Raw genomic sequence first — 16,183 nt, forward strand, 5'->3', positions numbered from 1 at the left:
AGATCCAGATTTTAGAGTCAGATAGAACTGGCTGGGCCACTAAGTCTCCCTCTTAGTGACCTGGCACACATCTTCATCCTGACCCAGGTGAAGACACTGGTGTTCAAAAATGATTCTTTTGAGAATTGCATGGTATAACATATTTCTATGTGCCGGGCACTTAGGGAGCCCTCGATATGTGATAGCTACTAAGCAAGCTGCTTAAAATCACATCCCTAGGATGAATCCAGTTTCTCCGATCTCTCTCTCTATGTCCTGTTTTCTGCCCCAGCAAAGAGGGACCCTCAAAGAGAAAGGTGAATGAACTGGAAGCCAAAAGTGCCACTCTCATGTTTAAAAACCTCTAGTTCAAGCTCGGCTGGCCTTCTGGTGTGGTAATTATTCCTACAACAGCACTGCCTTCTTTACCAGAAAGCCATTTGATCATGAACTCTGTTCCTTGGGTTTTGTGTGACCAGGTGGAGTGAGGACCCAAGCGGCAGCCTCTTGGCTTGCTTGGACGCTTTGCATATGGTGCTGAGAGTCGATCAAGTCATGTTTGTGTAATGGAAGTGCCAAATGCGATGCTGGATCTAAATCAGGGCTGCTAACATTTATCCCCAGAAGCATGGACAAATGTGATACCACACTCTGAACATAGGCCTGGCTCCTATTTTCTGTCTGTGATTTTCGAATTGGTCTTTCCAGTCCAGTTTCTCTTTTATCCAGCCATAATTTGAAAAATAAAATGGAAATCGGAATCTTTTGTCTGCACCCCCTCTTCACCTCTGCCACCCTTTTCTCTTCTTCTTTTTTTTTTTTTTTAAGATTTTATTTATTTGCGAGAGAGAGAATGAGAGACAGAGAGCATGAGAGGGAGGAGGGTCAGAGGGAGAAGCAGACTCCCTGCTGAGCAGGGAGCCTGATGTGGGACTCGATCCTGGGACTCCAGGATCATGACCTGAGCTGAAGGCAGTCGCTTAACCAACTGAGCCACCCAGGCGCCCCACCCTTTTTCCTTTTATCAAAACAAGACTCTGCAGTCACATTTTAATCATCTGGGTTAAAAGAAGCGCAGCGTTGAGACATCTGCACATGGCACACCTGGTTTTGAGGCTCTCGTTTGGTTCTGCTTCCCTGGGGAGACCAGAGATGAGGCTGGGGTACTTTTCAGCAGACTTGTTCTATTCTTTTTCCCATTTCCAGTCAGGTAGAAAAGCTGAGGAGGCTTTCTCATTTGCTTCGTCTTTATAGTTTTCAATCTCATCGCATTATAAATAGAGCTGGACAGAGACATCACTGTGGGTACCAACCTCATGATTTGTTGCCCCTTTAAATTACTGAAAAATATTTCTTCAACATTTATTTAGCAAAGAGGCCGAGAGGTGTGTGGGGGAAGGGTGAACAGGATGGACCACTAGTGTCTAGACTTTGCTTTGTCTCTAATTTCCCCTGTGGATCAGCTCTGGCCCCAAGTTTGCATGCTTTCTGCAAGAAAACACATATTAATTGGACTCATCTTTCTTTGAGGGCAGTTTGGGGACCATCTGTGGTTGCTCCATCATTTGCCCCCGGGGAGTTTCACCTCCCACTCCAAGCAGCTTATCAAAGATTTCTTTTCTCTCCCAGAGAAAGGTTTTGGCACATATCATTTTTCTTCATTTTGGTTAATTGCTGGTGATGATTAAGTGCTCCTTGCGGATTGATGTCTGGGACAGCCTCCTGGCTAGATGTTCCTGAATTTGGCTGTGATATCAGAATGCTTGAAGTGACACTGTCCTTTCTCCACCTTTTTTGTCCGTCTTCTCCCCCGCACTGGTCCCACCACACGGTCAGTGCCTGTGTGGGAGAGAGCAGTGTTGTGCACATAGTAGGTCCTTCATAAAGACTTGAACTATCATATCCATTGTTCTCTTCTACGTTTTCCTTCCTGATACTTTTCCAAGGGAGTCAGTGTGGAGTAGGGTAGCAAAACAAAGCAAAACAATGGGCTTTAAATCTGAAGGCCAATTTCGAATCACAGTCCTAGCCATTTCCTCCTTAAGTCTTAGCTTCCTCAACTGTTTTTTTCTGAGGCAGCTGTATTATTGCCCAAGCTCACCCCCTCTAGTTGATTCTATATGCCACATATCTCTGGAATCGATCTACTTCTGCACACTCTGTGGGGCATCACTTCTCTTGGGCAGGCTGCCCTTCTTTCTTCTAGAGACATGGAAAAGAGCCCCCTAATTGGCCTCACTGCCTGTTTTCACCTTCCTCTACCAGAGCCATCTTTCTAAAGGGTTCATCTGACTTTGTCCATCTCATGCTTCAAATCCTTCAGTGGCTGCTCATAACCCAGATAGTCTAGTTCTGTGATTTTGGACAAGTTCCTCTTCTGAAGTTGGGATAATAGCACCCACCCCTCACAGATACCATTTATGAAGATGCCATGAGAGAGCAGTTGAGGAACATTTAGCACAGTGCTTGGCATGGGGTGGAGTCTCAGGAAAGGGTTCCTGAGTGAGTGAGTGAATCAATGAATGATTAACTGTAGTACCATTAGGGACTGGACTCAGGAGAAGTGGGTTTTTCTCTGTCTCCTTATATATCATGTCCTCTTTCTTGTGGAGATTCCTGAGGGAGGATGTCACCGGTGAACCTCGTTCTCTCCTCTCTGTAAGGAGAGGAACCAGCCTCCTGGTTCCAGGGGAAGGAGACTCGATTTCCTTTCTCCTCTGGCTCAAGTGTGTCTTCACTCCACTTGGTCATAGAAAACGCAGGAATATGTAACATGTCCAGAAGCCTGCCTATTGGGGGCAGTATGCTGGGATAAGCGTGGAGAGTGAATTTGCTGTCCCTTGCTGTGAAAAGGACTTCCCTTCTTTCCACTTGGGCTGTTGGTGCTTTTAACAGAATCAGACTCAGCCAAAGCCACATGGCAGGGAAGGAGTGCCCCCAGGAAACAGGTGATATGTTGTCTGACAAGTCCTATTCTTTGAACTCCTGAAGGAAAATGGTACCCTTTGGAATTCAAAGGAGGAAAACAAGCTTTGGCTGATAGAGAATCATTCGTTCTAAGAACACTTGCCACCCACCTCATTCATCCTCCACATAGCTCTGTGAGTGAGGGAGGGAAAGCTATTGCCAACACATTTTAAAGACAGGACAACAGAAGCATAGAAATATTCATGACTTTCCCAAGTTTGTAGTCAGTGGTAGACTTTGAAATAGATGAAACATCTCATGACTCTTGAACCACTGCCTTTTCCCAAGAGCAGCAATTCTGTGGGCTGAACATAGGGGATTGTGAGACTCAGCGCGCCGCCCCCCTCCCCGCCCAACACACACACCCTTAGCCTCTATTACATGCAGAAGGAGGAGGTTGTCTCCAGATCCTGCCGAGTTCAGTGTCTTTTACAGAACCCAGGTGAGATCCAGTGAGATCCCCAGGTGCTTCCTCTGCCCATCTTTCACTGAATGGTTGCTCTGAGGGCATTATCTAGAAAAACTTTTCTGGAGGTGGCCAGAAAGATGTTCAATGCTCTGTAATATGTCAAGAGCCCAGGGGAGGAATCTCAGGCAATCAGGAAACCATGCAGAAGGCGGCTGATAACTTAGTTTGCTGTTGTTGTCTTTAGTCCAGCCCCGGCCCTCAGAAGTAAGATTCAAAAGAACAGGAGCTAATCGAGGCCCCTCACTTAGATTATACTTTTAAATAGGCCCTCACAGGAAATGGAGCCTTCACTCTGTGCTAGCAGAGAAAGATTTTTGTTTTGATTTGTTTTTCCTTTTCCAAAGGATGTTTTGAAGGTTGCTATTAAACTTGTGGTTGAAAGATAATGAACTTAGGTATCACTTTTGGTCTCTGCAGCCAAATATACCACCCCCCAAATATAAATATTGGTTCTTTTGCAGCCAGTATCTGCAGAACAGTAAGCGAAAGAGCCGGCCCGTGAGTGTAAAAACATTTGAAGATATCCCGTTGGAAGAACCAGAAGTAAAAGTAATCCCAGATGTAAGTACATCTCTTAAAAATAGTCTTAAAAATAACACAAAGGATGAAACATTAGCTAGATAAATATTAGCCTAAGCATTAGAGTCTTGGAGCCTCATTATAAAGGTATGTGTCATGGGGTCATTATGGAGATGGAACTGATCAGTCCCTTCCCCTCCCCCCCCGCCGCTGGATTTTCCATAAAGACAGCCCCTGGTCCAAGGTTCCAGATAGTCTAGCTTCATGCCCAATTCCACTCAAGTGTAAATAGTATCACTGTGAAAAGAGGGATGGCAACAGGTCTCCTCAGCTGCTTCTTCCTAAATACTTTTCTTCCAGGCCTGAGTTTACTACTAGGAAGCAGTTGTTTCTTCTTGTAGCTGGTACAATTTCTGGCTATGCCATCTTTACCTCCCTCCGTGGAATACTGGAGCATATTGTCGGATAGATGGGTTAAGAAATCAATTTAATTGAATAGTTGGTCAGTGTGCACACTCAATCAACAGTGCCATCTCCTTATTTCTTAAAAAGGACAACCAGACGGACAGTGGTATGGTCCTTGCATCAGAAGAGCTGAAAACCTTGGAAGACAGAACCAAATTAGCGCCATCTTTTAGGTAAGGCTCAGCCAAAGAGAAAAGACAAATCTCAACAGGAATTTTTGGAAGGAACTTAGGACTTTCAATGTAGATGCAGTTTTCCCTTTTTGTGTCTGTTGCTTAGGCAAATTCACATCAACTGAATTAATAAATAACTGAAACTAATCAAACAAATAAATTATATGGCACATCTGAAAAAGAATCTGAAATTAATTAGGGAATTTGGTCAGTTTTAATGAGAATTTATGAATACCCGGGAATTTTTATGTTTATATGGTCAGTGGTTTGTATGGTACTGGCTAAATAACAAAGTTCATTGGATGTAATCCCTCAAATTGAGATGATTAAAATCTTTGTGGACTCTGAAGAATTTTCAAACCTGTACATAAATGAGCACATCTGTCTTTAGAAGTATGATGCATAAATAAACCAATATCTATTTGTTTGAGATACTTAAATATTACTGGCTGAATTATTTGGCTTATTATTATTATTGGCTTAATTGTGGGAAAAATACTAAATTTGGTTTTGAATATGATTTCCCCCATGTGGTTCTGTAGGAATTTGTAGTTGTTTTGAATAGATGTACCTGCTTTTAACCTAACATATAAATGAAAATCTCTATAAAAATAGTGAGATAGTGAGCAGTTATTTATTTGCTAGTGAACTCACTCTAGGTGAGAATTGAGAAGACTTTGATGTACTTATAATCTAACTGTTGTATAAAATGGGAACACCCATGGGTTATTAAGGGATGTTCCTGTAAAGAAAAAGAAAATTAAAACGAGCCATTGTGCAATTTTACTGTTTGCTTTAGGTCCAAAGTGAGAAATTGTTAGAGTCAATTATATGTTTCATTCATTGATTTAAAATATATTTGTTCAGCCGGGGCTACGTGCCAGGTACCATGCTATTGTTTGAGACACTCAACTCATTTGTTGGATTGAAAGAAAAATTGCACTTCTAGTCATTTGAAATAACTTTTAAACCACATATGGACACAGAGGTAATGAGATCCTTTTTGTAGTTTTTAACACAAATAATTTGGTAAAACACGCATTCAGGGGGGAAAACCCACACCTCAGAATGGCTTGAGAAAATGTAAATCCTGAAGCTTTTAGATCAACACAGCCTACACTTTTAGGCTTTGACATGATTATGGTCTGTCATGATTCCACTGAAACACTGAAAACATTTTCTAGTTGCTGCTGAGTGATCCAGGTCCTCAGTCCTTCCAAAGAATGTGGTTTTGATGAGTAAAAAGCAGTTTTTGACACTCTGGCTTGATGGCATACACACGCTTCGACTTATTCAAGTTTAAAGTTGCTCAAGAACTTTATTACCACCGTACAGATGCCTTGTAATCCCTAATCAACACTGGGAGGAAAGCAGAAGTGGACTCTAAGGACATCCCAATTTCCTTTCACATCGTCACAGCCCCGTATCATTGTATACAAACCTGTCAATCTTCAACGCCATAAAAATGCTCCGTTGGTTGGAGCCTTTACATAACTCAGGAGAACTGCCTTTCATCTCATCACAGGCTTGAAAGACTTGGACCTGAATAAGAGGACTTATCTGAAACCACTAGCTCATGCTAGTACCTGAAAATAGACATCGTCTGAGTAAACCTGATACGTTGATTAACAAGTGGGAGAGATAGGGGCTGGTGTCTCCAGGGAGATTACAGCCCACACGGGGTCGGGAACAGGGTTAGGGTAAGAGGGGAAAGAACTTCTTTCTCTCCACCAACTCATTTGGTTGCCATTTCTTCCACAGTGGACTGATGCCCAGCAAAAGCAAGGAGTCTGTGGCATCCGAAGGCTCTAACCAAACGAGTGGCTACCAGTCTGGGTATCACTCGGATGACACGGACACGACTGTGTACTCCAGCGAGGAGGCCGAACTGTTAAAGCTGGTGGAGATTGGACCGCAAGTTGGCAGTGCAGCCCAGATGCTCCAGCCTGACTCTGGGCCCACATTGAGCTCCCCTCCTGTTTAAAAGGAGGCACCCACGTCCCCCACTCCTGGAAATCACATGAGAGGTGCTGCTCAGATTTTCAAGTGTTGTTCTTTCCATCACTAGGAAGTAGCCACATTTGATTTTCATTTCAAAAAAAGGACCTCAGACTGCAGGGAGCCAGTCCCGTAGGCATTTCCTGAGAAGATGTTTGTGTCTCAAGAATGTGTTTGTGTTTTGTCCCGGTGTTGACCTTCTGTTTATGCATTTAGAAAGCATGTATGATGCCCCTTATTGTGGGGCTCCCTATGGGTTATGACAAAAGAAGTTCAAGAAATGGCTGCATCCTCCACGCCGTGGCAGCATCTGGGGAGTTGACACCTCTCTGTAAAACCAGAAGATAAACCAGGCAATGCAAGTGCTTTAGGGGTTGAAGACGGGAAAGACCTTTAGGGCTGAGTCCATCTAAGCTTTGTTTGGGATATGGGTCCTGAGCCAAGTCTTATGTGTGGGGTTTGGATTGACAGAAAGGAAGAGGTTGGCTTGCTTTGAGAGCATCCTGGAGCCTGCAGATGCATTGTGTTGGCTCCCGTGGAGGTGGGCATGGGGTCTGTTAGGAAATGTAAAGGCTTCAGATGAGGTTACTGGTTTTAAAAGGTTGCGTGCTCTTCCCAGTTGGGCTAAAGGAGAGCTCCTTGGGCTGTTTCCGACACCTAATGAGAGTTCCTTCCGGACTCTTACGTGTCTCCTGGCCAAGCCCCAGGAAGGAAATGCTGCAGCTCTGGCTCTTAGTCTCCCAGGCCGATCCTTTATTCAGAACCCCATAAAGAAAGGACACTCAGACGGAGGCTCCCTGTCGTGTCGAAGAGTTCTGACTATATAAACCAGCTTCTGGTTTCTTCTGGATGAATACCCCCTTATCTGTCCTGATGTGATCTATGTCTGAGCCTGAATGCAGTAGGTTCCGTATCAAGCTGTGGTGTCAAAGCTTCAGGAAGGATTTGACTCCTTTGTTCCTTCTCCCCTCCCTGAACCTTCACCCTCTTTTCACCCCAATCAGACAGTATTTTAGTAATTTGGCCTCTATACTCTAGTAAGAGCTGATTTGGTTTGTTCACTCTCTGAATGACTATTAGCCAGATTTCAAAATTATATAGCCAAAGTTTTAACAACATCTATTGTATTATTTAGACTTTTAACACATCAAGCTATTTCTACTGGTTTCTGCCCTTGTTCTTTCCTTTTTAAAAAAGAAAATGTATTTTTCGTTTGGTACCATAGTGTGAGATGCTGGGAACCATGACTGTAAAACATGCTATGGCACATATATTTATAGTCTGTTTATGTAGAAACAAATGTAATATATTAAAACCTTATATTATATATGATGAACTTTGTACTATTCACATTTTATACCAGTATTATGTAGCATAACAAAGGCCATAATGCTTTCAGCAATTGACGCCATTTTATTAAAAAAAAATTGAAAAACTTAAACGAGTCCCTTTGCAAGGTTGCATTTCTGTTCTTATCATTTCTCTCCTAAGATGGAGAAGGGGCAATCAGACATAATTGCTACATGGTTTTTCATTTTTAATTGTTTCCTTATTCTTCTTATAAAGGATATTTTCATAAAGTAGTTTATACTTTTTAAACCAGTACATGTAGGCTTAGTAAAAAAAACAAAATACAATGGTATAATATTACCACGACTGTTTCGAGGGGAAGTACTTCTGGTTTGAGGTGTAGTTGCTTCTCCCCTTCCTTTTTTTTTTGTTACACAAATAATTCATACACATGTGAACTCTCGTTATATTCTGTGCACTTTTAAGATTCTTAAACTATGGACTGAGACATAGAAGTACTCTACCAGTATTTGTGCCTGTTACCATTGCCAACCATGAAAATCAGAGGGTGAGAGATCCCCAGACAGGTGGCCAGACCCAGGCACCGCAGGGAAGTCCGGAGCGTACTTGCAGTTCTCAATGATAACTCTATACTTGCAATGTCAGCCATTTTGAGTGATTACTTTTACCCGAATTCAGTGATTACTAAAAATCACTGGCACCCATGAGTGGCCCTACTCTTTGTGGTATTTTTTTACACAAGTGTTGCAATATTTATACAGTCAAATATACCTATCATTTTTTTAAAAGATTTTATTTATTTATTTTTAGAGCTCGTGAGTGGGGGAGAGGGGCAAAAGGAGAGGGAGAGAGAATCTCCGTGCTGAGTGCGGAGCCCGAAATGGGGTTTGATCCGTCACAACCCCAACATCATGACCTGAGCCAAAATCAAGAGTCGGACGCTCAACCAAGCCACCCCAGTACCCCTCAAATGTACCTATCATTTTTGATGGCTTCTGGGTTTTTAAATCTTAGTGGAGAAGGTCTTCTCAGTTCTAAAATAAGTTCTAAATGTTCTTCTTCTGCTACACTTAAATGCATATAGAGTGAGGCAGGAATCCGGTTTTTTTTTTCAACTAGTTGTCGATCACAGCAGTACTCTTGATGAAATATACCTCTTTGCCTCCGTGGTTGGGGAAATATGCATTGTGCCATTTTCAAACCCTATCATCTCACTGAGACATTCTGTACAATTTTATGATGGAGAAGAGGGTAGCCATGGGCATGTGTGATTCCTGGGGCAGCACTTACAGATGTGGGCTCTTGGCCAGGATTAGTGGGTTAGGGTCTCTGACAGACGTTGTCACACTATCTGTCAGGCTGGCCTTGTCTTTTCCTGTTATGATGGTGGCATCCAGTAAATGAATGAAAGAAGAGTCTAGGTGGTTCAAGATAGAGACGCCCTCATAGAAAAACAGAATTTTCTTCAGTTTAGGAAAAAGAGATTTTGTTTCTAATAAGCGGCCCCTGACACTGTCTCCAATGCTGGGAATTTGCATTCAGCTGAAACTTCACACTTCATAAAGAAATGCTTTTAGCACCTCAGGCAGAATGATTAGGAGGTGAGGTTTGGCTCTCTCCTTCCTCTGTCTTCTGTCTTCCGTGCTCCTCGTTCTTAGCTACTTTTCTCTCTTCATTTGCCCTTGAATTGAAGAGAACTTTGTGGCTTTTGAAAGTGCTTCCTGCATAGTCTTATTTTCAGAGCTTTAATTGGAGACATTTGGTGTATTTTAGGTGCGGCCACCCCCACCCCTTGGCTCCTGGCCTCCCTCATTCTCTCCCTTTACTTGCTTTGTCCTTCTGCCTCCTTTCAAACTCCTCTGGCCCTTCACCTTCCATTTCTCTTTCCACTAACCTTCCTCTGCCTTGCACCCTTCGGCCCCACCCACTGCAGCCTTTCTCCTCCATCATCACGGGACAGAGAGAGCTGTGGGGGATTTAAACTCATTACCCCACTAAGTTTTCCTACCAAGACACATTCATTTGTCCTCTTCAATGAAAGAAAAGTAGAAAAGTAAAAAATTTCAAACCCACAACTTTGTAGTTAACCCTATTTTTCTATTTCCCCCTACCATGTCTTTCTTTCTACCTCTCACTCACATATTAACCTCTAAGATGATAAAATGTAGGCAAACTCCGGAGGCTAAAGCCTTTCAGAGACTGGCTTTTCATATACACCTTTGCACATTTGCATTCTCTTTCCCTGTGGGGGCAGTGCATACCATGTCTGTGCTTTCTCAGGTACAGGGGGCTCTAATCTGTTCTAATCTAATCTGCCCAAATTTTCACTTACGTCTAAGGGAAAATCTGGGCAGTCTTCTTGAAAGCAGTTTTTTTTTTTTTTTTTTTTTTTTTTTTAAAGCAGGCTCCATACCCAGTGTGGAGCCCAATGCGGGATTCGAACTCACAACCCTGAGATCAAGACCTGAGCTGAGATCAAGAGTCAGACGCTTAACCGACTAAGCTACTCAGGTGCCCTGAAAGCAGTTTGAAGTCCATTTTTGGGGGGATAAATTACAGAATGCTCCTAGGTGATAAAGAAATTAAAAAGGTAAAATAAAGTTATTTACTCTGATTTTGATGAGAATGGAGAGAAGTGAGGAATCTAGGACGAACAACCCAGAGAGAAATTCAACAGCCAAGTTGGCCTGAAGCTCTGGAGCTAAAATAGTAGAACATACCAGCCCCAGCTGAGGTCTGCTCAGAGATAAGGGCTCTGAAAAAAAAAAAAAAAAAGTCTAATGAAGACTATGGGTAAGGCAACTATTAACAGTAAACTGTGATTGATATCAAGCAAATGTTAGTGAGAAGAATCAAATGACACCCTGGATTTTATTTTCTTTACAACACTATGTACGACCTATATGTATCATCTTGACACCTGTAAAAACATTAAATTCAGTAGTTTCACTCCAGTGTTTTTGTTTAGAAATAAAAGAATGAAAATCTGTGGTTTAATTTTTTATTTCAGCTTCACTGGTTTATTCCAAGGACTTAAAACCTATGATCAGTATGCTTACCAATAACAAACGTACTTACCAATAGCAGTGACAGCGTACCCTCATACCTTACTTGTTTGAAGCTCCACTTTTGGATATATTGCAGTAGAAAAAGGGCAGGGAATAACAAAACTGGACTTTGCTCCAGTATTTTCTATTCTTTGCTGTGTTTGTCCTCTCCCTTCTTCAGGAAGTGACATTTAGGGAGAATAACTTTAGGAACGTGGGTTGGGTTCTTCAGTGTTAAAGGGACTCTCACTGCCTGACTGAGCCCGAGTGCAGCTCACAGGATGTGGGGCATGAAATGACTCATCAAGTGCCCTCTGAGCTACTATTACCTGCCACTATGCACAGGGCATCTCTTAGGCTGAAATGCCTTATCCTGATGAAGGGGATTGAAAACATTCCATTCATTGCCACAGAGAGAACATGAATGGAAATGAAAACCCAGAGGCAAAGTAGGGAATTCAGGCTAGATATAAGGTGAGCAACAACATCTCACCTTCATCCCCCTCATGGACAAGAAAACTGGCAGACAATATCCTAAAGCATGTGTTGGAGAAAAGCAAGGCCTTCCACAGAACTCAGGTACCAAGGTTCAGCCCTTACTACTACAACTTTTAAAGCAAGTAATATTTTATTTATTTGTTTATATTTGACTGTACTTATAAAAAACTTACAATGTGCCAGATACTCTTTTTAAAAGTTTATTAATATTAATTCATGTAATGAATAATAAGGACCTTGAAGAAAGAGGTAGGCATCACAAGGTAGACCAGGTGGCAAGCCAGACTAGGATTCACAAAAAGATCCTCACTGATGGTTTCAACGAGTGTTTGGTAGGCATTTATGATGTGCTGGTCACCTTAGCAGGCAGTGGTCCTAACTATTCCGTTAGCCACACGGGTTAAGAGTTATCAACAGAACCATAGAGAGGAGGAACTCCAATCTTATTCCAGAACTCTCTGTATATCCTTATGATCTCACCTTAAATTGATTCATAGTTCCCATTATTGGCTCATTGTATATTCAGTCATTCTTGAACAAAGATCTGAGTTCAAAAACCCACAGATTTCACCATGGGGGGACTTAACCTGACTTTAGAGTCAGGGTGCTCATTAGAAAAACCAGGTAAGAAGCCATCTCACAGAGGGTTGATGAAATTAGGCTTATATTCGTCTGGTTCACCTCATGTTGCAAATTTTGCATTTGGCTCGTAAAGCAAGATGAGATTCTGATAGTGCTCCAGAATTCCCAGTTGGCAGGCATGGTATGCCAACACAGAGGGAACCTTTGGTTTTATTGTAAGTAACATTGTGTTGTCCTTTATACTACTGTTCTACATTTTTTTAAATTCTTTTTTTTTTTTTAAAGATTTTATTTATTTATTTGAGAGAGAGAGAATGAGAGACAGCACGAGAGGGAAGAGGGCAGAGAGAGAAGCAGACCCCCCGCTGAGCAGGGAGCCCAATATGAGACTCGATCCCGGGACTCCAGGATCATGACCTGAGCTGAAGGCAGTCGCTTAACCAACTGAGCCACCCAGGCGCCCCTGTTCTACATTTTAAACTTTTCCAGAGGATGAAAATCCAAAGTACAGAAAGAATAAATTCCATCATTATTATTAGTTTTATTAGGAATTCTTCAGTAGGGATTATTTTATGTAATGACTTCTTTTTGGGTATTTCAAAATATTATCAGGTACCATGCAACATTTCATAAGTACATCTGTTTCACAGATCAAAGTGTACTCCTGTGTAAATTACACTGAGAATCTTTTAAATAGCCTGTGCTTGATGTCAATAGAAGTGAACTTTCTTTTATTCAGTCATTGTGAATAGATCATGGTATGTTGTTGTGCCTTTCCCCCCTCTCTCCTGTGTAGTATGGTTGGCAAATTGCCTTGAGGATCTGTCATGAAGAAAGAAAAAAATCCCCATTCTTCTCTTATCACCCTTATTCATCAGTGAATTTCAGTGTTCTGCCCACCTTTTATTCTTGAAGTTGTTTGTACCCAAGGAGAGCTTTTGCTTCTTTGAAGAGCAAGACACGAGGATGTCATGCCAGCAACCATTCCTGAGTCAGATCTTACGGAATTAGTTAGTAATGTAACCTTTAAGTACCAGTGGGCATTAATTTTGGATGACATGTATCTTAGAGCAAGTTTAATCATGACAGAATAGAATTTTTAGATAAATATATATTATGGATTTAACTTTCACTCTGTTGCTCTATTTCGTGGTGATAGATGTTTCAAGTAGCTCTGCCATCACTCAGACCTGAGCAGCTGGAAGAGCAGAGGACTAACCTTGATCATCTACCATATGCCAGGCACTGAGCTATGCATTCCTCAGATATCATGTCATTGAATTCTTGCCATGGACGCTTGTGTTAGGTGCCATTGCCACCATGTCACAGTTGAAGATCAGCAGTTAAGATGTGAAGCCCCAGCAGGAAAAGTGGTGCCAGGATTAAATCCAGTCTACTTACACTTTAGGCACATATTCATACTTGAGATAGGAACCAGGATGGAATCTTCTGTCTTGCTGGAAGGCAGTGAGCTGACTCATCCTCTGATAAATCAACTAACCAAATGAAAGGTACATATTAAGGTGGCCTGGTACCTTTAAGTGTCTTAGTTAATATGTGTTGGCTCCAATATTTCCATCTTTCAGGCAGCTTTATCTATAAGATAAATCCACTAGACAATGACTAAACATAAAAGCTTAGTGTTGCAATAAACATCTAACCACCAGAGGAAAGATAGTGTGTTATTTACTAGCTGTATGGTCTTGGGTGAGTTACTTAACCTCTTTAGTCTTGCTTTCCTCATCTGGATGAGAATTAAAAGAGATACGTGTGCAAAGCACCTACCATACTACCTGATAGGTGGAAGGCATTCAATAAAGGTTGGTCATTATTATATTCTTATGATGATGCTGGTGATAGGTAAGTTAGATTTAAAACTTGTTGAATGACATTTCTCAAAGATTTTTAATTTACCATTGACAAACTGGATGGAGTTCCAATGGAACTTAATGGTCTACATTGTGCTTTAGATTTTAAAACTTGCATAAGGACTCTCATAGCATGAGGAACAAATTGCTGGTTGACATATGCCTGGGAAGACTGTAATGTGATAGAGTCTGGATTCAGAAAGACCTCACTGGTCAGAATTCAAATGCCGAGTCAAATAAATCAATTTGATTTTTCTGCACAATTTTGGGATGGGGCACAGTGGCTGGTCAACAGCTTTAAACTGGTTAATAAGTGTCAGTTTGCCAAAATCAGTTGGACAATGACCAATTTGCTAAAAGTCAGTTTGCCCAATGATTAACTCATCAAGTTAAATTTACCAATAAATGCAAATCTTTAAGCATTATTTATAAAGTTTACAACAATTTGTATTGTACATTTAATTGTTTTCAAGGATTCATTCATATTCATCAATTCAGCATAAGATTATATTATATATTGCCATTAATATGAAAATTCTGTGAAGGGATCCAAGATAATCACATCAATATGAAATGATGAATTTTTCTTTCCAGTTGCTAGAAATGCCAAATTTAGGCTTATATGCCAGTTGAGGCATTGTTGAAATGACATTCAAAGGAACCAGAAGCACTCAAAAGTGGCTGGCACAATTCCATTATATTAAGGATGTTAGCTCCATCAGGACAGACATTTTTGTCTCTTTGGTTCACTGGTTTATGTCCAATGCCTACGACAGTGCCTGACAATAGTAGGTTCACTAAATCAGTCATTTGGTGAATAGAATTTCAGGCAACTGGCTCTCTCCAAATTGATTTTTGACATTTTGGTTTGCTCTGCTAGGCACCAGCAGGGGCAAAGAAAATGTAGGGGTTTTTGTTGACTGTGTTTTCAGGGTATGTTGGGGTTTCCAAAGAGGTGAGGAAAATTTTAAGCTGTGTAACTAGGTAAACATGTAGATACCAATGGAGGGAATTGTTTTACTGTCTCCACGCTGGTCAGACCCACTTGGATTCTGACTCTCCATTCTTGTAACCACATTTAAGGGTAACTTGACAAGTGGTAGCGTACCCAGAGGAAGGTTACCAGGATAATCTTACATAAAGAATGGTTGGGAAACTGGAAACAGACTGGAAAAGATTGAAGGAATATGCAAGGGCTCTCTTTTAATATATGAAGGGGCTTCCATGGAAAGTACTCTGACTTTCTTTTGTCTTCCCAAAGGAAAAATTCAGTCAGTGGACAGAAACCATGAGAGTAGCAGACCCTGTGTTATCTGATTCCCAATCACATGCCCTTTCCTCTGTGCCTCATGGATTCTCCCTTCCTTGGAGTAAGTAGAGAGTGTTCTGTGCTATAGGGTTGTTGGAGAGGGGTTAAGCAGTTGTAAGGAGTTAAGGAATCAGAACACCAGTTGAACAAGGTGACCTCCAACTTCCATTTCAGCGCAGCGCATCAGAGATCAAGAAGCTGCGCTCTCGAGTAATACAGTCTTAGTTTCTTCATTCATAAAATAGAGATAACACTGTGTATCTCATAAGCTTACTGTAAGGATTGAATAAAATAATAGACATAAAGCACTTAGTTCAGTGCCTGGCACATAATAAGCACTAGACAAATGCCTCACCTATTGTTCTGAATCAATGAAAATGAATGTACTATATCTACCTTTCTTTTTTCAAGGGGTGATAACCAAGGTTTCAGTCTCAAATGGTTAAGGTAGACACTTCCAAGGGCTCCCTAAGTTTTTCTGAGGGCAGGGAAGTTATTTTTTGTTTTTGAAATAGCTGCTTCCACAGATGACGCCTGAATATATACACAACACTTTAGACTTTGCCGTGGACTCCAGACTTCTGCTTTGTTCAGTAGTCTGGGCGGGATGGAGACAGGAAGAGGCACTGAGACACAGCGGCTGAGGAGCTGCAGTCCAGGCTGGGTTAAGCAGGGAAGTGGCCCCCATGAGTCACAGGCTGGAAAGCTCCAGCAGGGACCCTCTGGCTCCTGGACTCCTCACACTGGGAGACATTTCCTGCTCTTTGCACTCCCTGTACCTCCCCTCCCCCCAAGAGTTCCTTAAGACAAGGTCTTTAACTGAATTGCTATAAGCCAAGGGAATGAGTGTTTTTAGTGTCTGCCAAGGCTGGGAATCTCCCAAGCTTTGAGAAAATTGTGTGTGAGGCCAGTTGGTTCTCTTGCTGGGGCCTACCTTGCCATCTTGGCCAAAGGAAGACAGTAGGATTGTTTCCTCAGGGGTTGGGGGCGCTTAGCTA

General features: G+C 41.8%; 1 protein-coding gene across 1 annotated transcript in view; it reads left to right on the forward strand.

Moving 5' to 3' along the window:
* The window catches only part of KDR (kinase insert domain receptor), a 44,699-nt gene extending 36,688 nt beyond the window's left edge, over nt 1-8,011 (forward strand). Inside the window, exons 28-30 of the mRNA XM_081812366.1 lie at nt 3,877-3,976; nt 4,487-4,572; nt 6,334-8,011. Coding sequence (XP_081668492.1) covers nt 3,877-3,976; nt 4,487-4,572; nt 6,334-6,556 — 409 coding nt within the window. The 3' untranslated portion in view covers nt 6,557-8,011. The remainder of the gene's footprint in view (nt 1-3,876; nt 3,977-4,486; nt 4,573-6,333) is intronic.
* Nucleotides 8,012-16,183: the final 8,172 nt, after the last annotated feature.

Source organism: Leptonychotes weddellii, chromosome 2 (genome assembly GCF_054177405.1).
Source record: "Leptonychotes weddellii isolate Sample4059 chromosome 2, ASM5417740v2, whole genome shotgun sequence".
In the NCBI taxonomy this organism is placed as follows: domain Eukaryota; kingdom Metazoa; phylum Chordata; class Mammalia; order Carnivora; family Phocidae; genus Leptonychotes; species Leptonychotes weddellii.